At 41.0% G+C, this 25,387-nt stretch overlaps 1 protein-coding gene across 1 annotated transcript in view; it reads right to left on the bottom strand.

Annotated features, from left to right (window-relative positions):
- Nucleotides 1-3,528: 3,528 nt before the first annotated feature.
- LOC308092284 (solute carrier family 23 member 1) overlaps nucleotides 3,529-25,387 on the bottom strand; it is a gene marked incomplete at its 5' end in the record, with an annotated part of 82,315 nt that continues 60,456 nt past the window's right edge. The window contains 5 exons of the mRNA XM_080438132.1: nucleotides 3,529-4,328; nucleotides 5,805-5,900; nucleotides 19,727-19,835; nucleotides 22,240-22,404; nucleotides 23,034-23,287. Coding sequence (XP_080294258.1) covers nucleotides 4,141-4,328; nucleotides 5,805-5,900; nucleotides 19,727-19,835; nucleotides 22,240-22,404; nucleotides 23,034-23,287 — 812 coding nt within the window. The 3' untranslated portion in view covers nucleotides 3,529-4,140. The remainder of the gene's footprint in view (nucleotides 4,329-5,804; nucleotides 5,901-19,726; nucleotides 19,836-22,239; nucleotides 22,405-23,033; nucleotides 23,288-25,387) is intronic.

Raw genomic sequence — 25,387 nt, 5'->3', positions numbered from 1 at the left:
TCTATCATTGCATCCGCAAGTTTTGCTCTCTATTCGGGCTGCGAGACCTTAGGCTCCACATCCTCGTCCTCCTCAGTAGTAGCATCCAAGGCCGGGAGATTTGACAGCAGAGCAGTGGCTTTTTCGTAGACAGCTTCTCTGATCTCGTCAGTGGTGAACTTAAGATGCTTGTGCCGTGGATCCAAAAAGGATGCGACCACATTTCTGTGCAAAATGTCCACATGAAAAATCGTCCTACACCACACATCTATGTGAAGCTTCCACTTTTAAGCCGGCTTTCAAGCATGAAGTAAACAAAACTAGTCAGCGCGCACACGACAACTGGCTATTGTGGAAAACGGTAACGTTTATAAGGTTTTTGAAGCCATAACAACATTTTTAGAATCGACAGGAGCACGAGTCAAAAATCAACACATTATTAACATCCCTAATGTTTGTCTATAATGCAGTTACAGTTGATTCAGAATGATGCTAACAGAGTCCTTACTAATACCAAGAAAGTGGGGCATTCCAGTTTATATTACACACACACACACACACACACACACACACACACACACACACACACACACACACAGCATCATTTTTGCCTATTTTTTGTACGTTTAAACCAGAGGACCTGTACCTCTATAAAAAAGTGCCGTCGTCGGTTTTATACATTTTTATTGTCTTGACACAGCACACTGCACTTTAACTAGCCTGTTTCGGGGCGAGGGCCACATTTAGCTGTAGTCGGCAAGGACAAGAGAGCAACGGCTAAATTGAAGCAGGGTGTTCTTTTTAATAATAGCCTGTTTATCAAATAGCCATTATGATGATGCCAAGTGTTTAAAGGTATAAAGTATTTTGAATGGAAAGAGCTAATTCTAGGGTTGCTAGAAAAAAAAGTAACCATTGTGCTGGGGGTGCTTGCAGGTGAGGTTAATATGAGTGGGAGGAATGGATTCAAGGTTGCAGGTACTGCCAACGTTTCAGTGTGGGAAGTTTCTAATCAAACAGTACTTGGCCTATACGTAGCATGGCTATGGATGGGGCAGGATGATCCAAAGTTGCCAAAGATGTAGTTCACTCAACATACTGTTTTAGATCTATGGGTGACTATGGGTGAGCTGCACAGCTGGGTTTGTAAAACAGGACAGAACTCGGTCCTCCACCCCTCCACATTGCTTTGGTTGGGACATTTGACTGCAGAACCATATGTGCGGCAGCTGGTCTATGGTTTGGGGATTACCATATGCACGGTCCCACTCTGAGCTTTCCCTCTGGTGGATATCTCAATGGAGTAGTGAGTAGGGAGAGGAGCAGGCTGCCATCTCTTCAACAAATAGCCCTATTTAGATAATCTATGGCACAGGGCAGGGCACAAGGCCCAATGCATTGTGGACGTGTCTTTCTTGGCACACAACGCAAAGGGGTTAGATTTAATCTCTGAATTAGTCATGGGTGTGTTTTGGGCATAACATAAATTAGACCAATCAGAGTGTCATCTCCCATTCCCTGTACAAGCTAGTTGAGCCTGATAGTTTACTATGCAGATATATCTTGGACTCTTCTCATATTCCCATATTTTGTTTCATATATTCGTTTTTTCGCCAAAACTGAGCACATTTCGATCTATAGGCCAATCTCATTTGAAAAAATATATTAAGAGTATATGAAAGCAAATGTAGGCTTATTCTCTCTCGCGCGCTTGCTCGCTTTGAGACGGGGAGAGAAACAGTGAATGTAGGTTTTCATAGACCTGGTCGCTGGTTTCACTCACAGAATCTGTCAACATCGAAAGTAGCGTGGATTAAACCTGTACCCCTAGCTCTCCCCCCTCTTTTCTATCTGACGGTTCTAACAGTCGGCGCAAGAAATGAACATGTCGGGTTCCCCGGAGTCGGACGAAAAGGCGCCGACGGACCACTTGATGGACCACTAAACGACGGGACGACGATATCCAACGCTTTCTGACGCAGAGTCGGTCCATCGGTGCGGTGGAAAGCCTTTAGACTCAAATCTGGTACAAAATATTTTCAGATGGGGGCCAAATACGTAATTAATTTGGGTGTCCAATTGACGTGAAGATGTTTAAGAACCACTGTGCTGTTTAATTAAAATATACAAAGATTGCCTAGAGCAGGGGTCTTCAACGTTTTTCAGCCGAAGGACCCCCCAGCTGAGAGATGAAGCAGGGACCCCCCACTACATTGCATACAATTGTGTTGCAGATTAAACTTTTTCATAGATTTCATAGATCAGTGTTCTGCAAATTCATGTTTTTGTTCTTTTCAGACATTTAACCACTTAAACCTTCAATACTTAGTACTTGATTGGCTCCTTTTCCCCCCACACCAAACCTCTTTGCCGAAAATAGCCGATCTACAAGCGCACTACGAGGCGTTGTGAGCAATGTGGTGTATTTAAGAGATAATCTAATTGCTTATTTATTCATAGATGATCAACTATGATCCAACTTTAACACTCTTCATAAGTTTCACCTTCAGTTCACCAGGCATTTCTTCAGTTTTGTGATGTCATGGACGTACAGTGGCATCAACAGTTTACTTTTAAGGAGACAGTAATGTGTGCAAAACAAGGAGAAACAGGCTTTATTCCTCCATTTTGAAAGCCATCCTTTTATTGGGTCATCTCAGGATCGATTCAAAATATATTCTATAAAATTTAGTAAAATTACAGTTTATTGTAAAACATTGAAGACTTTAAATAAAAAAATAGCAATCAAATAAATGAGATGCCTTTTAGAAGAAACTCTTAAATGTACCACATACACAGTAACTGTTAGTTTGTTTTCTAGTTGGTAGTAGTATTTAGTTGTTTTTTTAAAGTTTCTGTAATCTGCTTGCTGAGGTAGTTATGATCAAACTGTGTTATGTGAATGTGATGCTTAACACTGGAAAAAAATATGTTTCCTTTAGTCTTGCCTTAAGACTTAATATCTCGATATCTATGTTGATATCAACTGATCTGTCTTATTTCAAAGTAACGTGACTTTTTATACAGGATTATTTTACATTTATGGAACATATAAAACCAAGTGGCATGGCCTGACCACACAGGCATTTATTCTTTCACTTGTTTTAAGAAATAAAACAGTCACTCAATATGATACACGATTAAAAACTATTTTTAAGATAGATATTTCTCTATAGTATTTTCAGGTTATAGTTGTTAAATTATGACTGTAGGCCTATATACAGCTACACAGCAGCTCCAATCTGTTTTACAATATAGATACTTGCAGGTCCTCACTCACTGCAACAATTTATCTTTTCCCTCAGAATAGTATGCTATCTCAGCAAAGAGGGTTGGGTTTGTCAGTATAGGCAAAACTATATCTGGAGTGGTACAGTAGTCCAAAATTAATGACATTTGATGGCTTGACCAAAACTTACCCACACTTCTCCCCCCAAAACACGCCCTTCTCTTAGTCTCTTTGTACAAAAGAGTCAGACATTAAACTCCATCTCCAAATCTGGCAGAGTAATGCTAAATTGCTTAATTGACAACTGTGTGTACACCAACATTGGTTGGGCACCACAATTGGGTCACAAAGTAGTTTCAGAGAGCAGTGACATAATAGCTGTAATATCTGTATTAGAAGATGATTTAAGGTCTTAATTGTTTAGCTAGCCATTCTAACAAACAAGCTAACATTATGGTCCATCAAACAATCCTTTGGGTTAGCTGATATTGAAATCCATTGCATATCAGGTTTGCCCCCATCATGTGGTACTGTACCTGATACAGTAAAACAAAAGAATAATAGACAAAACATAACAAAAAAATGAATTTCTGTTTGAATTTAGCTAATTAAAAGTAAGTGAGAGGGAGAGAGAGAGCGAGCTGCTCATGAACACCAACAATTAGGAAAGATTTGTAGTCATAATTGTATGTGGCACAGTATCCCCCCCTCCCAATAGCAATGTTACATTAAAATGCCAGATTTCACTGTGATTTCAGTGAATATGAAGCATTGTGCTGCCCTCTGCTACCAGAGCGAGAGAGAACGCCAAGTGTCAGTGTTACCATGTCGTGAACTCAAAGCCACTTCACTTCTACTCCAGGCTGTGTATAGATGCTACAGATAATACTGTACGTTGGTATTCACAGCTAGTGGGTAATTCCACTTGATCGCTACATGGGTATTCTCTGTTCGGGGGCCTTGTAGGACGGTAGGAAAGGTAGATACTGGCAGCATTTGAACCGCCGCAAAAAGCCACTGCATAGAGGGATGTCATAGCAGGACAGGTCCGCCACGTGACCTTTGCCCTCCTCCTCGACTTTCTTGCGCCAACTCTTTAGACCCCTCTCTTTTTCGGTTCCTAAAAAAACAAACAAAACATGAAACAAATGAAAGAGACAAGGAGCTATGAGATGTGGCTCAGTTATTGTGTCCCTATTTGAGGAATGTCATTATGGGAAATTAAAGAAATTCCAAGAAGATTTTCACAAAATGTTACTCATTCACTGCCACTGACGTAAAAAACGTATTTTTTTCCAATTACCAAATCTGCCACCGACGTAAAAAACGTAATTTTGCAAAAAACGTTGATTTTAAAAGATCTCACCGTCCTTCATCTCTCGCAGTGATACATTTCATTGTAGCACACCCGGATACGGAAATGACTTGCCGCCTGCCGCCGCTCTAAACCTTCCGCTAAATCGCCATTATCTCGGCTTTGTTTTTCTCCGCCGTGGAACGCTTTTTAGAAACGCTGTTTAGAAACTGCTACTACTGCAAAATGGAATGTCGCCGATTGAAAATTTGTTCTCTGGGCCACTCACACAACTACCCTGTGTGTCTACAAACAGTTGAACACGCGATCAGAAGGGATTTAGCGAGGTCTGTGGCATGATGAAATATGTATGTAGGGCATATGTGGTTACAGTTCATTGTTTCTTGTGTACAGGTACTTAAAAGTATTTAAAATTTATATTTTGTTCTGGTTCCTCAGACATTGTAGCAGCAATAATAATAATAATAATAATAATGATTATTATTATTATTATTATGGAACAGGAGCATGTCCAACAGGGGAAGAGTTGCAACAATCAGAGCAGAGACTCCTCTTTATGTTGTTATATAGCATTGTGTATTTTGTTTATTACAAAGAAGACAAAAAGGACAATGATTCATTTAGCAAATTTCTTAATTGTGGCAACAATTTGAAGGGCTGTTTTCACAAGCACCCTTCGTATGTGGCCCAGATGATCCAAAATAAAGGCCTATATTCAGTGCTTAATTTGTAAATTATTAGGTGCCGGAGCTCATGAACCCGTCAGTCTTGCCAACCCAACCCCGCCAACAATAATGATGTTTCCACATCGTTATTTCATAATGATGTGGATTCAGAACTTTAACATAGGAATGTAGCAATAGAAGAATGCTATTATTTATGAACGATTCTGACAACAAAAAAAACAGGATGGGAAGGGACGCACATTGAAACAGCTTGCTCGCTCTCTCTCTCCCCCCCTCTCTCTTGTCAACTGTGCATGCCTTCTTCACTGACTTCCCTCGTTTCTCTTCTGTCAGGATTTGCCAGAGAGGGGGGGACATATGGACGAATCTTGTTTTAAAATGTGCGCCTAAAAGTGCCATTCCTGGCATTAATGAAGCACTGGCAATGTTGGGAAAAAAAGAGGAAAAGAAGAATGCGCAATTCCCTTTTAAAGTGCTTGAAGGTGCTGTGTGCAAGGTTGTTACTGCTCTATAAACATCTATTTACATGACTGTGTGTATATAAAATCAGTAAAGTGGTTATGGCTTTGGTTGTGAGGTGGGGATGATGTCATACCTGGTATGGTGTTGTCCAGCACAAAGCCAAAAAAGCCTCCAATGAACATGTGTGTGGTGAACAGAACCACGATAACTTGATCCAGCTCTTTAACTCCTGAAAGCAGAGAGGGAAAAAACAAACAGGAAAAAAATGGTGGATGACTTAATCTGAATTTATTTCCTGTTCACAGAGATTCTAAATCAGCTGCTATTTTAACCAGGCACAAGCGACTGTGATTTGATATCTGCTGCCATTTTTATCTAGCCTGGTAAACCCTCCCTCCGGAAATCTCATTTCCATTTGATTCCAGGAGTGAGTCTGGCCTGATGGCTTGTATGGGCGTTTCTAGCGCATTACCAAAAAACCGAGCCTATCAGCGTCGTCGCACATCGTTCTGTGATTGACAGTGACAGTTGGCCAATCAGGTGGCGAGTTCGAGTGAGCCCGAATGGACCCGAGTGCAGCCTGAGTGAAACACGAACGGCAGCCATTGTTTCTGTGGGCAGTTTTCTCCGCTGTTTAAGAACTTCAAAAAGCTCTCAAACTTTTACTTATAAGATATCGTTTGGATAGAATTTAGTTGTTTAACTTCATATATGTGGTCAATTAATCATGACAGAGCCTATTTAAAAATAAAAATTCAGAGAACCGGCAGGGGCGAGCAGTGACACGCATGTATCCGAATAAGGCAACCTGTTTTGGGCATGGCCATCTCAAAAGTCCCGTTGTGTCACATTAGTCGCGGAGGTGGTAAAAATGCACTGCAATTGGCTGAAGGGGAAAAACGATCATTGGCTGAAGGGGTTGTCAGTCAACGGTATTACTCCCGCCCAACTCCAATATTGCAGAATGGGCGATCAGGCCAGACTCACTCCTGGAATCAAATGGAAATGAGATTTCCGGAGGGAGGGTTTACCAGGCAAATTTTTATCTGCTGTACATGTTTCTGTACCTGCACCAGAAGCATTTCTGCCTAATTGTATATAATTCATTTTTTAGTTTTTCAGGAAAAAAAAAAACTGATCCAAAACAAAACTATATGATATTTCTTAATCATTTCACCCAACATGTTTATAACAAATTATGACTATTTAAATAGAAATAACACTGTCTGTCAGTCATGTAACATAAGAGATTTAAATAGGTTTAAATAGGATTAAATCTGACTCTGAAAAAGCAAAACAAATTACAAAATGGCCTAAATCAGTAAATAATTTGGCTTAAGTCACAAAACCATGTGACAAAAAAGGCCTATTTTGTCCTAAGTCACACAAGGTAGTTAAGCCATTATACTAAAAGGGGAGTGAACAGCATGATGGAATTGGGCGATTTTACCAGAGGTGGCCGGTGTCATGAGGAGCTGACTTAGGCAAAAATATAATTTTCCTCAAAAAATGACTTAGGCCATTAGTTTAGCAAGGTGACGATATGTGACTTGTTTTCTTTGTTTCTTTCTTTTACTATTCTTCACCCCTTTCCATCACCAGGATCACCACTAGAAGGCCTCGTTGAGACATCAGACATAGAGCAGGAGATGTACGGTCAAGCAAATACCTAGCTGAAACAAAATGTTCATTAAACACATCAGCAATCCATTGTTTATTGCCTGCACTTTGTGATGTATTTGAAGTGGGAGCGACACAGAGGGAGTTGGGTTTAGAGACTTTAGAATTTTCCAGAATTTGAAGGGGTTATTTAAGTTGTCAGAGATACAGTAGAATGTAAATCAAATTCAGCTTTCGATTTCCTAATGCAAATACTGCATTTATTATGGAGATGTTGAAATCTAGCCCAGAGAGAAGGGGAATTTAATGATCTGGCTTCAGGCCAGGCAATGTTACATTCATGAAGTAGAGTAGAGACCTCTGAGGAACACCATGGGTTGTTTCTGACTTTCATTAGAATTCTTTGTCGTGGTGCGTGTTTGTGTGGAACTGTTTTCTTAACCGGTACACACTGTCCACATCTGGGATCATGCTAATTCTGACCAGGTCACCACTATCTAAATCATGCCGTTTTGGGAAGCCTAGTATATCTGACACATGTGTTAGCGCAGTGGTCACTTTAGATCATTTGAGAAAACTCAGACCGGCAAGAATTCATTAGGATTGATGGTTATGATTAGGTCCAAGAGAGTGGATTTATTTTCATACTTATTAGGACGTGTTGTTAAATCAACAAGCTGGGAGAGGTTCCACTCACAACAGACGCCTTTCAAACCGTCTGAGACATGGAGTGAGCCAATCCCACTTTAAACGTCCTAGAAAACTGAGAATCATAAAATTCAGCCAATACATCCAAACGAAAAGACAGGAAGCAGAAGGAGCTTTGCATTAATCTACTATAACTGTAATGTATTGTCAGGGCCAGTCGTACTGCCAGGAATTCAAGAAGTTTAGGCTTAGAGAATGATTTTCGCAATCATATCGAATCATATTCGTAAGCCTGACATCAGTTTAGTTGATCTGCACGACACAGATTATAAGCATTTATTACAACCAAATGTAACAATATTATGCTTTATCCTCAGTATTCTCTAGCCAGATCCCTATCCAATAATTCAGCACTGATAGAGAAAAGAATTGCTCTTTTGCGTTTGGGGAGATCCAGGCATCTCTCTACGAAACACAGAGAAATGTAAGGAGGGGGAAAACTGTGAGGAATTTCACTTGTCTGTGATCTGTCACTTGTCTACTTTTGCCGTAATGGCATGCACATATCTCTATGCACAACTTAACTACGTAGTTAACCACATAAACCCTCTAGACTTAGTAAAGTGGACCTGAGTTGGCCCTGTACTTGGACCGCTTTTTTCCGTCTACACAAAGTTTCTTTGACAAAAATAGGCGATCTACGTCGGCTATTTTTGGCTAATGTTGCCCCCAGAATATGGATGCTGGGTTTCAAGTGATGAAAAAAAGAAGAAAAAGAATCTCACTTTTTTTCATGGACTGAAGAAGAATTATTTGGATCTCGTAACATTACTGCAAGATCGTATGAAAAACAGACTTTGCAGGGCCAGCCAATGTAATTTAACAACAGCGGTGAGCCACACACGTGAAATAATATAACTAACCCTGACTTGATATTTATACAAAAGTTCTGACTTTTAGGTATATGATACATTTAAAATCTGTGTTCTGTCTCATTCTCAAATCAGATTAGGCACCTTTTTTTAGCTCGCCTGTAAAGTGTGCCCTTGCATGAAACACACACACACACACACACACACACACACGCACACGCACACGCACACACACACACACAGTCTCCTCTGAACGGAAAACAACCAAACAGTTATGTTCACAAAGAACTCCAGTTGCCTATTCCCCTCCTTGGTGTGGGTGCATTGTGCACATGTATTTGTGTGTGTGTAGGATGGGATGGTGATGATGGTAGGTGTAGAAGAGATCTGCCGTCAAAACTGCTTTGTCCTGGCCATGCTGATTATAGCAGATTACACACAGTGACACAGGATAGTGTTGGCGGTTGCGCTGGGGAGGCTGCTATAGCCAAGAGGATTTGTTTAGGTAAGTAGCCCAGACCTGAAGTGACCAGACAAAGTCCTCGTGCCTAGCTTTTGGATTAGCCACGATGGATCAAGGTGTTACACATGCAGAGAAGAGTAGGTAGTAGTGCTCTTTTGATGTTGCACGTAAGTGGGCGCAAAAGGCAGGAAGGGTCACTGGGTTTTTGATTGATTTCTGTCATGTGTCAAGCTTTGTGAAAAAGCTTGGGAGCACTTTCTACGTATACAATGCATTATAAACATACTTATGTACAACATTATACATTATATAACACTGTACAATTATAGTTATACTCACTCATAAATACTCATAATACTTTATTACAATAATCATAACACATTATTATTATTATTATCATCATCAGAGCATTACGCCCATGTGGTATGAGCCCAAACCTTTCGGCTGTTCCAGTAATCATCAAATCAATCAAAAACACATTATAAAGCATTTTATAATTTATAAAGTATTTTATAATGACTTAGAAGTATAAATACATTCTAATCAGCATAACACTCTATAATTATAGGTACTAGTCCATACCCGTGGGGGGATATGCGCATATAATCTGGCAACCCGGGAGGCAGTTCGTCCCATAGCTCGCGGGGCGATCCCACAGATGGGCAGCCGTAACCATGGCGACATTCTTTTACACAAAAACGCAAATAAACAGCTGAGATTTGGTGAAATAAAAAAAACGGCTTCGCTGTTCCGTGCACATGGTAATGGTCAATGCACTCACCACTACAGAGCTTTGTAGAATTATAGGATAAGCATGCATGAGTACTGAATTTTCATAATAATCACAACATTTTATAAAGCATTTTATGACTTCTAAGATCAAGTATCATAATACTTCATAACAGCTGGTCACTCGCATACTTTTTCATTTGGCCAGGATCATGTATTATGATTATATAATCATGTATTATATAATTCTCATAGATGTAATGAATTATAATAAATTTATAATGCATTATAATCACTACTATAATGCATTATATTGTGATTAAAATTGTGATCATTGGGTACTTTAATTAAAGTGAAATTGCATTGATTCCATGCAAGAACATCCCAAAACATCTCTGCCTTAAACTTGAAGAATGTCATTACTTTACTTAAAGCACCAATGACCACTTAAAGGCACTTACAATAACATAATAATCACACTATAATGCATTATTACAGTGTATAATGCATCATAAAATTATCATAATGAAATAGTGATGGGTTTTTGTTATGGGTTTCTTAATCCCGCAGTTAACTCATTCTCCTCCTTCTGTTTATTCATGTATAGTTAATCCAGCTGCATTGACTGGAAGCACTTTATGTCAAATCCTGTTGTTGTTGAATGTGCTGTATAAATCACACACACAGTGACACACACACACACACACACACACACACACACACACACACACACACACACACACACACACACACACACACACACACACACACACACACACACACACACACACACACACACACACACACACACACACACACACACACACACACACACACACACACACACACACACACACACACACACACGCGATAGAGGAGCGGGCCCTTACGTAAGGAAAGCTGTCCCCTTCCATTACATTCTGTAATCAAATAATTGAAGAAAAACAATACTTGTGTTACGACTCTTGGATTCCACATTGGCTGCTGGTGCGCAATGCAAGCCTTTTGACATAATTATGTTTTTTATGCATACACACATGACAATGGTTAATTGCTTGTATCTTAACAAAACAGTTGTACGTCATGACGCACAGAGAATAAATATTGACGGCATAATGGCCCTCATTTATCAAACTTGTGTGTGACCAAAACGTGGGCATTCGGTCATTTCAACACAATGCTCGACATCATTCAATCTGTCGTCAATTTGACATGACATGAGCATAGCCAATGGTCAAATGTGGTAAATGGCTCTATCTAAATCTAAATCTAAACATATGCCGCTATTTATTTAATACAAAAATATTTAACCTATGTCAAACTATTCTATTTCGTAAAGAACAACATCGACATTAACCCTAACTCCCCGAAGCTATAGTGAATTGTTTGCAATTATTGGCGTGAACAGGAAACTGCTGGTCACTCGCAGACTTTTTCATTTGGCCAGGATCATACAGTAGCATATTTAAATTCTCATAGATTTAAGGAACTTTAATAAAGTAATTACAAGCAATATTTTAAACAATAATTTAAACAAGTTTTGACAGTCAACCACAAACCAAGTCATAAACCTTGGTGTAGTCCTGGAAATGAACTTTAACAGCCACATTAATAACACTATCACCTTAAAAATATACCACGGGTTAAAGGACTTATGTTCAAACAGGATTTAAAATAACCAGTAGTAGACTTGACTACTGAAACGGTGTCTTCACAGGTCTCCCTACAAAATCAATCAGATGACTGCAGTTGATTCAGAACGCTGCTGCCCGAGTCCTTTTTCCACTTCTTTGGTCTTACTATTTTGTATTGTGTTTTTTGCTCTGTGTCCTAAATAGGTGTTTTCTATTAGATACGTGTTTAACTTTTTTGTCTTTTCTTTTTGTTTACTGAATTAAAATGTCCTTTTATAATGTGTTTCCTATTGCTTAATGTTTTGCGTAAAGCACATTGCATTTAGCCTGGGACCAGACGAATCTGCGAGTGCAAAAAATAAATTGCACTCTGCGATTTGGGTCTGGCACCGCTCCATAGAGAATCCATTTCCTGCTCCAGGAGACGTGGGTGACCAATCAGGGCCCAGTATTCGAATATGGGAGACTGTAATTGGTAGTTGGTTGTAGGTCTAACCAATTGCGTCGAGGGCCATTGTTTTGATCCCGCCCCTTGGGAAAAAAAACTTCGTCATGGAAGCACCAGACTCATATCCACGCAGTGATATAGTCTGGCTACGCCAGGCTACATTGCATTGCCTTATTGTTGAAATGTGCTATACAAATAAATTTGCCTTGCCATCAGATCTAGACAATGGCAGATCTAGCTCTATTAAAACCTCTATGCGCGTGCAAGTATTTTTGTATCTTTCCATGGCACGTCCTTCTGGAGTTATGCCACAATTTGGAACCTCACTTAAGGAGAGAAACCCAACGATCGAATGCCATTACTTTGCCAGTGCATGTGATCTCCAGGTCGGGGGTTTTGGCCACTGGGACCTCAGCAGGAGATCAGGGATATGTCCAGTATATCACAGCCAACCATTAGCGATGGCATCTCTCCTAAACGTGGCAGTCTGGTGGCACGGGGGGACGCACGAAACCTTAATTTGTCAAAACGGCAGCTTAATTACTCATCTCCAGGAGGGTGCACTGCAGGGTCCGGGAAACAGTAATTTCCTCTGTAATACGTTAAATTAACCACATGTTGGGAGCTTTGATCGGCTATTTTCAGAGATTTGGTGTAGAGGAAAGAGGGGAACAAGTATATACCCCCTGAGGCCCCTGGCCAACAAAGTGTTTTAAGTGGTTGGTGGTTTTCGGTGACGTAGTTTGTGGATATTCGGTGGCATTGCAACAGGGATGTTCGGATGCGGGAGGCAGGAGAGATGGAGCCTCCGTGGAGACAGGGAGAGAATGGGGTCTTAAGGTCCTTGCACACTGGTGCGTCTTTTCGTTGCGTTTTTTTTACAACAATGAAATAAATTGAAAAAACAATGAAAAAAAAAAAAACGCAACGAAAAGACGCACCAGTGTGCAAGGACCTTACGTGGAGACGGGAGAGCATTGGGTCTCAGTGTCAACATGGAGTTGAGTGAAAGGCAAGGTTTGTTTCCATATGGAATTCAGCATAAGAAATGTTTTTTTTTGTTCCTGTGACATGTGATTATTGAAGATATCCTTTGGGGGAAAACGTTCAATGTTTAGGGGGCGAGGTGTTATGACCCTGAGGTTGTGTGAGGTTGTTCAATTTATGTTTGTTTGTGTTGTAATCACTGTGCCTCTGTGTGTGTGTGTGCGTGTGTGCGTGTGCGTGTGCGTGTGTGTGTGTGTGTGTGATGAGCTGCAGGTGTGCTTGGCGTATTGAATGAAGTGGATGATTGAGTATGTATGTTGTTCCAGGGAGCTGATTGGTTCCAGGCTTCCAGCGGTGGGTTTAAAGGGCCGGCTTTCCCTAGCGCCTGCGGGCTTTCCTCTCTGCACTCCAAGCCAGACTGCCAGCTAAACTGTCACTCTGTGTGAGATGTCTTCATAGAAGTGTTCATTGATTTCACAGCACACTTCATCATCCACTCATTCAATCAGCCAAACACACCTGCAGCCCATTATGCACACACACACACAAACACCCACACCAACAGAGACATCAACAACAAACACAGAGGCGCAGAGAAGATTAAAAACATACAAGCATGGAATGAACAACCTCATACGACCTCAGGATTGTATCACTTGTGCCTTCCAGTAGATGCCCGCTGCTTAAGAGCCGGCAGTCTTGTCCACACATTCTCACTCGCAGGTCACAGTATTTAGGCATGTCCGCCGTCAGGAGCAGACTTTTGCCCCGAGAGGCACGCCCGAGTGAGGCGATGTTTCTTTTACTAATCTTTTTTAGCTCCGTTTTACCTTGATTTATGTTTTAGTTTTCTGTTTTGAATTTCTTTCCGTTCTTGGGCTTTTATTTTTCTCATGTGTTTACCCTTAGTTCTACTTTTAGCCAATGTTGATAATCATTATAGTTTTTTTTATATATTATTAGAACAGAAAATATCTAATATATAACCACAAACAGAGAACGAGAAAGGAGCGTGGTGGGGTTTTATGGTCCCCTGTCTGAGGGAGAGAGAGAAGCAAGAGGATGCATGTGTGAAGTCACTGTCCCCAGCTGACCACACTGATGACTAAACGAGAGGACACTGTCATAAATCATATGTACACTGTCAACCTGTCATGGGTGTTATAAGTCACAACTTATACAGCATATCATAAATCATACCTGTCAAACACACATGCATGTGCATCAACTCACGTGCATGTGTGGCACAGCAACTTTATGTAAAACTGGCCTTTTACTGTGTGTTCTATTATGTAGCAAGTGACCGCTTTGCCCATATGGTTATAATCAGAGGTCCGATGATCCGCACACATACTGAAACATTTTGTTGATAATATTGTCACAGTAACAGATTTGCTTCATTTACTGTCTTGTCTAGGTCTTGTATGCGTTATGTTCCCTCATCTAGTCTTCATAGTTCTACAGTACGTTCACGTCTTTCTCAGTTGTATCTGGTTTGCAGTCGCCGCTCATGTGTATGACAAAAAAATGGGAAAAGTGGACACCTGGGAACTCTGGGCAGTAGAAATGTCCCCGGAACACTGGGCACCTAATTGGCAAATTTCCTAACTGTAAAATAATTCAGATTAACTGCATGCTTTGGAAAATGAAGTGTATGACAACCTGTTAAACATGGATGTCTGACTGCATGTAAGAGAGTCATTAAGAGATGAGATTTTTCTTGAAATGTTTAGTGTTGGGCTTGAATGAATAGAAAGAAGTTACTATGTAATAGCGTTTGTGCGAATGTTCTCACGATGCAAACCGTTCCAAAGAATATACAGTATTTCCTTTCAGAATATGACTCTCAGAATTCTTTCAGAATATGGCTCTCAGAATTCTTTCAGAATATGACTCTCAGAATTCTTTCAGCATATGACTCTCAGAATTCTTTCAGAATATGACTCTCAGAATTCTTTCAGAATATGACTCATATCCTATGCTTGACGGAATGCGTCCACACAAAGTGAGCCGAGGAGCGCTTTGTTTTCGCATGGAACATTTATTGACGCCCACAACATTTTTACCAGATTTACCAGGTGCCTAGTCTTCCAAGGTCGCCGGAAAACTTCTCTGTGATGGCCATTATTATGTATTATGATCTACTCTAAACATTAAAGCTCCTTTGTACACTTGTGGCAAATTCCACCCATCTGACCCTGAGCCGGTACGCAGCCTGACCTACAGTAATTATATTATATTGCCCCTAACCTTAGCGCTAACAGATACATGCTTAACCCTTACCCTAACCTTAACCCTAACAGACTCCATGCTTAACCAACGCTTAACCTAACCATGTGAAACTGTCGTAAAATCTGGGGTCACTGATTTTGTCCGCAATTTGATATTCTGTTCGTAATAAATAAATCAAGGTGTTAACCTTGATCTTTTTATTTTTTTTATTTAAGTTGTGGGTTCTCTGTCTGTAGTTTGCAAAAGTAGTAAATTATGTTAAAAATGCGAAAACATTTTTTTTTTTCATTTGTCACTTTAAAGATTCTTTCCATAGAGAATTATGTGGAAAAACCACTCACAACCTTGGTGCTGAAAGCGGACACCAGAAACTAAAAGTTTCAGTAGAAGTGATAAAAGTACCAGAGAGAGAGAAAGAGTGTGTGTGTGTGTGTGTGTGTGTGTGTGTGTGTGTGTGTGTGTGTGTGTGTGTGTGTGTGTGTGTGTGTGTGTGTGTGTGTGTGTGTGTGTGTGTGTGTGTGTGTGTGTGTGTGCATGCATGCATGCGTGTGTCTGAGAGCGAAAGCATTAGGGTGTGTGCATGTTCTTGCCTTTACTCACTTGTATTGTAACGTACGTACGTACGTACGTACGTGTGTATGTCAAGATGTGTGTGCCTACATGCATATGAATGTGAGTGTGTGCGTTCCTCCGTTGTCTAGTAGTCATTGTCAGATGAGTGAATTCAGCAGTCTGAACACAAATTTAGGATCTTATTTACTGTCATCTGAATGAATGAACTGCAGATCAAGTGTACTGCACCTAATGTGGTGAAACTTTTTTTTTTCAATAAATAAATTATGAGAAATATATCATGTTTCTGCAACAAACATTTGTCACATCCGTGCCTCCCCACAGGTCTAAGTCATAGGTTCTTAATTTTTATTTATTTCAAAGATCCCCAGATCTCTGAGAGTGAGCACATGTAACCAAATGGACCCGGAAGAGTCCATTTGGTTCTCAGAGTTACTCTGTAAAGGTCCATTTGGACCCCCTTCAAGGAACCTTCAGGGTCCCTGGCCTGCACCAACTTTGAGAACCACTGGTCTAAGTAAAATCACATTTGGCTCTGTGTTGTTTAGAAGCACTTCAATAATTGATTCAAATTTGGGATGTGCCTAGGTTTTTTGTAACAAAGGCACATCCCACGCACTTTAGAAGCCAATTATAGCCAATCGTTATGGAACATTAAAAAATCTAACAAGTTAGTGTGTAAAGAAAAAGAAAAATGACAGAAAATCTAGTGTGGTGGAAAATAGTGTGGCCTATATGGGGAGGTGTCATGATCCAAGTTATCAAGGGGAAAAGAAATGTAGATTGTACGACCTACAGTTCAAGAGTTATAGGCCAAAACGTAAAGTGGGCTGGTATAGGGCCACTATGAGGCCGATTTGAAAACTTCGGTTTGGTTAGAATGTCTACCATGGCCTACAGTATTGGCAGCCTGAACGAAAAGTTTGACACTGGATCGGTCCAGTGGTTTGCGAGATAAGCTCCAGATTCATAGACACACAGAAAGACACACACAGGGGCGAAAACATTATCCCCGCCCCCAGCCTTCGGCCTGGCCGAGATGATGAGCTGCGTGTGACTACACATCTGTGGTGCATCCAGCTAATCGATGCACACAGGAAATCAGCCATCCCAACACTCATGACAACTTGTTCCATCTGCACTCCTTGGATTCCAGAAGTTATGTGTGGTGATACAGCAACTTTAGTGAGTTTAATACTTAAGGCATGGCAAGCAGCTGGATGTATGTTTCCGTACAGCTCTGGAATCAAACGAGAGCAGATGGAAGTTGTCATGACTAAGGTTCTCATTTGAGTGTGTGACTGATATAGACTGAGTGGACATAATGATAATAATAAGAATAAGAATAAGAATAGTTAAAACTTGCTTCACACAGTATTAACAATAAAAACAAAGGAAAAACTGTGTCTAAGAAACACAGCAAAAGAGAGCATTAAAGGATAAGAACACAGTGTAGACTTGGAATGGCTAAGGGCCTTGCCCGAGGATCTTAGGCTGCACTCCTGTTCATATGGGGTTAAAAGGTCTGTGATGTAAGGGCCTATACCAAGGCTATGCCTTAAAAGTAATCCAAAGCGCTACAATGTGCATTACATTCACCCATTCACGGACACATTCACACACAGATAGCAGAGAAATCCATACAAGGCACCAACCTGCTCACCCGAAGCAGTTAGGGATTATTTGACACTAACCCAGGGGGAGCAAGGGATCGAACGCTCCATTGTTGAGGTGGTGCGTTGTTAATAATATCCCATAGTGTGTGATGCGCCATTATTTATTTATTCTAATCTTGTAGTGTGTGCATGTTTGAGATTAGAGAGAAGAACATTTGTGAAGATTGTCATGTGTGTGTCGCAACAACAATTTCAAAATCGGTTATGATTTTAAAACTCCTGTAGAGTGAGCCCAGCTTAATTGCTCTGCTCTTCTGTCATTAGTTAACAGCTGGCTGCTGCACTCTGAAATAATTGGAGATGGGATACGTTTTTCTTTATGATGCCAGAGCATATATACAGTTGAGCAGCAGTAATCTAGACGGGAGGAGATAAAAGCACAGGTGACTTTTTCTAGATCAGTAGGAGTAACAAAATACTTTTTAGATATTTCTTAGCTGGTAAAATGTAACTGGACCATCCATCTTATTTACCTGTATGTTAAAACTAAGATCGCTGTCATAGGCTTTACAGTGGCAGCTAAGTCACCAACATTATGTTGAATTATTACAGTGGCGGGTGGACGAAACAATAGAATTACTTCTAGGGTTTCTTACCTCACCAGCCCAACAATATTCCGTCATCTTTCCTAGGAAAGAAGTAATATACTATACTTTGTATATGTATACGATTCCTGTTGTGCAAATCAATAAATTAAATAAATCAAATCAAATCAACTGCTTGAGAAGGCTGAGTTAGGCTATGAACTCACATCTGTCTCATGTAAAACAATCATTGCTTAAAATGTTCCTTGACAGTAGGGTGACTGTACAGTCTGTACCTAGATAATCCTGATAATCTTGCTTGATCATCCTACTAACAGAAAAACCTGTTAGTTCTCAGTCCATTCTTTGTCACGCATTTTTCTCCTCATTGGGTTGACCAATCGATCTGACATACCTGAGCATTGAGGACTGCCATATGCAGGGACTGATGAATTACAGCTATTGTTTAGCTGTAAAAGGGTGTGAGCTATCCAACAATGTAAATAAGCTAAACATGCTTTGAGAATTGTTAGGCAACCAGACTCCAGAGAATTAATGGGCAGGTAGAGTTGTGTATCATCGGCAAAACAGTGGAAATTGATGTTGTGTTTATGGACAACTAGTCCATACCCGGGGTTATGTGCAGTCAAAGTATGTGCAGTGTTTGGGTTATGAGCAGTGCAGAGTATTCGACGCATGCGCAGTTTGATCATTCGTCCCGTCCCATAGCAGACAGTTAAACCCCCACAGCTGGGTTAAGGCTGCCCAGCTGTGGGGGCCCCCCCACAGCTGGGCAGCCGTAACCATGGCGACATTCTTTTGTACGTTAAAACGCTAATAAACAGCTGACAGTTGGGGAAAGCGAAAAACGGGCTTCGCTGTTCCGTGCACATGGTAATGGGCAATGGCTGTGTAGTAGAATCATGTAGAGAAAGATATAGGGCAGAGATCAGAGCCTTGTGGCACACTGTACTACATCTGCTAAGGAGGAAACTGAATTACAATATACAATATAATTGGTCCTTCTTTACTCATGCTCAAGATGCCACAGTTTCTGTCTATTCACTCTCCTTGGTGGGCTGGACAGTTCAGAAATCTGTGACATCAATGACAATGACATCATCAATGGGGATTCCAAGCAAATAGAAAAAAAGACCAGGAGACCTGGTTCTGCCAGACCCAGACTTCACATGACGTGTCAGCCTGTGTCTATGCCCATGTATGGACGAAAGGGGGACAGACTTTTATGGCTGGGGCCTAAGGACAAAGTGACCAAAACCAGTTTTTTGCCCATGTATGGAGAAAACAGGTACAAAACATGCCCATGTATGGACGAAACAGGTACAAAGCCTCATGTAAGCCAGACCCCCTGGGTCCGGCAAAAATAGCCTTTCTCTACCTGGAAAGTTAGCATGCTGAAATATTGTTCTTGCAAATCAAATCTGCCTACAGATGATGTCACTGGGGTGTGTGAGTGAGTGAGTGAGTGAGTGAGTGAGTGAGTGAGTGAGTGAGTGAGTGAGTGAGTGAGTGAGTGAGTGAGTGAGTGAGTGAGTGAGTGAGTGTGTGTGTGTGTGTGTGTGTGTGTGTGTGTGTGTGTGTGTGTGTGTGTGTGTGTGTGTGTGTGTGTGTGTGTGTGTGTTAGTCACCTGTGTCAATGATACCAGGGTTGGAGTGAAACCAGGTTGGTAGGACAAGGCCACTGAACGTAGAAAAACCAAGAATGAGGAGGTTTCTGGATGAATTGAGATCCACATACTGAAACAGAGAGAGGGGGAGTGAGTGAATGAGAAAGGGGGGGGGGAGATAAGAGCAAGAGTTTTGTGTGAGGGAGACAGAGACAGAGAGAGAGAGAGAGAGAGAGAGAGAGAGAGAGAGAGAGAGAGAGAAGAAAAGAAAGGGGAGAGAGTGAAAGGGAGAGTGATAGGCTGGTGCTGGCATGAGTAATGAATTAGACAGAGGAATACAGGTATGTGAATGTGTGTGAGTCAGAGAGATTACAGAACGAGTGAGTCATTATGTTGAGTGAACGGTTGACAGTGATAGTTGTCAAACTTTTTCATGTCAGGGACCCCCAAATTAATATGGATTTTGCCACAGACCACCATCTGAAAATATTTTGTGCCAGGGAACCCGGACCCCACTTTGAGAACTACTGCTACAGGAAACATAGCTGTTTTTTCTTTCCCCTCTTTTATTGAAATTGACATAATACAAAAAAAAAGCAAACATAAAAAGACATTTTGGGGGTCAGATGAAATTAGGTGCAGGTCAGAGGGAAGTAGAGAGACAAGACAACGAGGACAGAGAGGGGGAAGGACACGCATCACAGGCCTCCAGCCTGGAATTGCTGCACCCATGTGGTCGGCATAATCTCTTTTCAGCCATCAGCATGCCCCCATCACATGTTTTCAATCCTGTGGCTCACTCACTTATATGTTGTCTAATGCCATTATCAAATGTCTAAATGTATGTCCTGTAATGTCCTGTAGCACTGCACTGTACATCAGCCTTATACTGTATGTCCATGTGACTTGTTGTCTGTGTTAAGGGACCATTTTCACAGCAGACATTATGCCAGGTAAACACAGCCAAAGGTAATAACATTAATAGCGGGTGTGTTTTCATTTAGATGTGTTTCTGTGTGCCAGCATGAAATTAATTAACTGGCGCTACAGGAGTTGTCCACGGTAACACATACTGTACATGAAAGCGTTAAGCATCAGCTGTGTTTACCCTTCACAATGTCTGCTTTGAAAATGGTCTTTTATAACACTTACTGTGTCTGTAATGCATATAAACATACTTTTATTGCGTTATACGTTACACATTTTAAAAATGCTTCATAACAGGTTATGATTATTCTTATAAAGCATTATGAATATGTATGACTTCTTATAACTATAATTAAACGGTGTTATAAGCAGATCATAATGCATTATATATCATTTATAAAGCATTATAGACATGGTTTTCATAGATAATGTTACAGATCATTTTGATTAATTGATGTGGTTCCTGCCTGGAGTGTCTGATGAAGAGCCGGAAGGCTCGAAACATCACGTCCAATGGTGGTGTAAAGGAACCAATAACATGTTTAAGCTTTGGAGCATGACCCAGTGTGCAGACTTTATTCTTTTAGGATTCTGACCTCAGCCCAGCACCTGGTTTTTAGTGAGTGGATGTGCGTGCCTTATTGTTTGTTTCCTATCTGGAGTGCTCACTTACACATGGACCCCAAAACAATGAAACAGTATACAGCTGCCCTGAAATACCCTTAGATCTCCCCCTGTCCTGTGCTGTAGTTCAGTCAGTGGTTCCCAACATTTTCTGGATCAGGGCGCACTTGAAAATCTGCAAAGCGTTCGTGGCCCACACATCTGGCCACTTAAAAGTGGTCAGATGTGTGCATTTTCAGAGCATGTTTATTTTAATGATCAATCAATCAGTCGATTGTGTTCCAGCTTGGGTCATTGGAACAAACGTAGTGTACTTTAATCTCCTATTTATTATTATTATTTATTAAGTATCACAATGAAAACACTGCACAGCATTTTTTCCCATAAATCAGTGCTATTGAACACCCTTTACGTCTGTGTGTTGATCCAAAAGATATTGAACCAATGAACAGTATTAAAAAGTGCTTCTGACAAAACCAGCTGACTCCATTGGATCCTCAAGCCTTCTGCTAAACCAGCTAAGTCCAGCAAAGGGGGGTGGAGTTAGCTGGTTTTGCGGACTCCAGGCTCCACCCCCTTTTGACCTCCAACCTCATTGTGAGCATGGAGGTCCATTTAGCTGTTCTTATCAATGATGAACAAAACCTCCTAACTCCACGTTTTGTTTTATTTTTGTCATTTCCTGAAAAATTAACATTTTGGAGTTAGCTGGTTGCTGCCGGACAGCAGAGAAATATATATATATATTAACGTTACATTATCATTCAAATCGTAGTGTTTTCCCAATTATTTGGCGGCCCACTTGCCATATCCTCACGGATACGGAATCAGAGTTTATAGCTGTAGTTGTAGTAAACCCTGCCAATTTTCCTGCCATCAAATTACAAATGAAAGTGAAAATACATTTGGCCAGAGTAGTGGAAGCAGCATGGACCAAATTAACCACCCTATTTGTTTTAATAGCTTGTTTGTTCTTTCCATACCTGCAGGTTGGATATTCCCACCGCTGCGATCATTCCGAACATGACGAGGAACATGCCACCTATAACAGGGTCTGGGATGGTGATGAAGACCGCTCCGAACTTCCCAAAGATCCCCAGGACTATCATCAGCAAGCCTGTTGTCTGAAGAACCAATCTGCTGCCAACCTGGCACCCAACAACAACAACAACAACGAGGGCTTCATTTATCAAAGCAGAGCCACTGAGACTATTCATCATCCCAAACTCAAATACACGCACGCACGCACGCACGCACGCACGCACGCACGCACGCACGCACGCACGCACGCACGCACGCACGCACGCACGCACGCACGCACGCACGCACATACACACAAACAGCCTGATAGAGGGGGAGAGGGAAGAACTGCCATGCCAAAAAAAACATTAATGTGAAACTTGGCAACATTGTTTTTGCAGATTTTTACATCATCAATCCTGTTGATGGTTTTGAAGAGCGGTAAGAGAAGAAGAATGATAGAGGAGGTCAATGTTCAGGAATGCATGACATTTTAGTAGTAGTACTCAACTATTAGTACTAGTATAAGCAGGGGTTTTAAACTATTAGTTTTGTTAAAATGATAAAATAAAGGACACATGAATCCTGTTGATGATGGAAGTGAAGAATAATGATAGAGAAGGTCAATGTTGAGGAATGCTTATTATTAGTCTTGTTAAAAGTACTATAAAATAAAGGACACGGGCAGAGTGATCTTGTGGTTATGTACATATACATATAAGACATTAATAATGACATAATTAGTATAAGGCAATACCTTTGTAATGCCGAGTGCTGCGATATTCTGGCTGTAGGAAGTGGTGCCGTTCCCAGTGCCCCACAGGGCTGCTAAGATGCACCCGATGCCCTCGACAGCAATACCTCGGTTAATGGCATGGGTGGGTGGGGGAGGGGCCCCGGATAAGCGGGCACAGGCATAGTAGTCCCCAATGGATTCCATGGTGGAGGCCAATACCCCCGCCATCATGCCCAGTACGGAGCTCACACTCACAGTGGGAACACCCCACTGACCTACAGGGGAGGCATGAGTTGTTGGTGTTAATAGTGCACGCGCGCACACTCTCACACACACTCTCACACACACACTCTCACACACACTAGATTAGAGCCTTTTGACATTAGCAACCTTTGACAATGGTTACAGTTTTTAGCCCCGCTACTGGTGGGGTTCTACTGATGGCAATGTTGGTTTGTCCATCTGTCCAACACTTCAGTCTCAAACAATATATCTTGAAAACTACTGACTGAATCTACATGGAATTTGCTGTTCATTTTTATGCTCCCCGGAGGACAAAGGTGGCCTTTATCCTACTGGCCTTTCCTCCAGCGCCATCCTTAGACCAAAATGTCAACTTCCACACAAGATATCTTTAAATCTGATGGCTGGATTAGCATGAAACTTGGTGAGCACATTCAAGATCACTGGAGAATTAAACCAAGCCCTTGAGTGACACCATGATCTTTGCTTTTAGAGCTACCCTTAAACCCAAATTCGCATTCCATTTTAAAGATACTTTGAAGATTTTCTATTTTGGTACTTTATTTGATTTCTCTTTAAAGCTTGTGTTAACCCTTCCATGTGTTAAGTGAATATAAAAAATCCCCAGGTCACTGTGGCGCTTTTCGACTAGAGAACTAAGCAGCACGTGTGGTGCCGTGGCGTGTAACACATGTCACGGGTTCTTGTTTCTACACACAGATATGGTTCTCAGAACCTAATTACTACTCTGCTCGGGGGTTAGTACTAACCATGAGTTACAGTAGTTGGCCTTTTAGACTCCTCTAGCGCAGGGCTACTCAACTTAAGATGGCTCAGGGGCCACTCAGCAAAATACCAAAAGTCCAAGGGGCCGCCATAAAAATGACGGTCCTATTTTGGATTTTTCGATTTTGTAACGCACAAGAAAATGTACATTTTGACATCATATTCTTTTCACTGTACCAGTTTATTTTGTGTTGTGTGTATGTCCAGTGGCAGACACCTATCCTGGGCGCGCGGCAAAGCCGCGCGGTCGGAAAAATTTGGGGGTCAAACCCCCCCAAAAACCCGAAATGCATAGAAAACTATGCATTATACCTGTAACAATTGACGCACCTGTATGTATGTCTGTCTGTTTGTTTTTGAAAAATGTTTTAGCAACCCATATATTTGAACGGAAATGTATATTTTTATCCTGTGCTTAAAAAAAAAAAAAAAAAAAAAATTTTTTTTTTTTTTTTTTTTTTTTTGACCATGAGGGGGCCGCCAAGACGCTGCGATCGGGCCGCATGCGGCCCGCGGGCCGCGGGTTGAGTAGCGCTGCTCTAGCGTGTTATGACTGTAACTACACAGCACAGTGTTTTCTATGTCTCATTGCTATGGATGTGTCTTTCTGATGTGCATGAGTCAGCAATAATTCAATGACAATGTGCAGTTTGATTAATGACAGCTATGTCTAAACTTATTCCGAGAACCATACTTTTTCAACTGGATTGGGCGCATGGTGAATTAAAACCCTCCAAATCCACCCACACACAAATACACAAATTAATGATACTAAAACGACCAAAACATACATTTATAGCATACTTCCAGGGTTCAAATCATGAATGGCAAAAACAAAACAAAAAACAATACATTCCTTATCATCTGTCACTTTCAGGATTCTCAATAGACAATTAACTGGCAAGATGGCTGACATTCCTGGAACCACTTACTGAGATCTGATAGTGCCATTTATCACACTTGTTCATAAACAAGTTGGAAACTGTAAAAATAATAAACTGTAAAAATAATAAAAGGCCTGTGGTAAACCGCAGCCATTAGTGTTGAATGAAATAAACACCCTACTTTAAGTAGTGATAGCGTGCAAGGGAAAGTTAATACTACTGAACAATATCTTCAGTTGTTTTAATCTGAAAGATCTGTGTGTGTGTGTGTGTGTGTGTGTGTGTGTGTGTGTGTGTGTGTGTGTGTGTGTGTGTGTGTGTGTGTGTGTGTGTGTGTGTGTGTGTGTGTGTGTGTGTGTCTCCTTCTCTTTTAGGGCTTGGTTTGGATGTTTGACAAAAATGAACTTCCAGCGAAGGTGAGTAAAGCAGATAATAAACGGGGCAGGACTGGTAAACTGACAG

Source organism: Gymnoscopelus braueri, assembly GCF_963280865.1.
Source record: "Gymnoscopelus braueri genome assembly, chromosome: 9".
Lineage (NCBI taxonomy): Eukaryota > Metazoa > Chordata > Actinopteri > Myctophiformes > Myctophidae > Gymnoscopelus > Gymnoscopelus braueri.
This window is presented reverse-complemented; position numbering and strand designations above follow the sequence as displayed.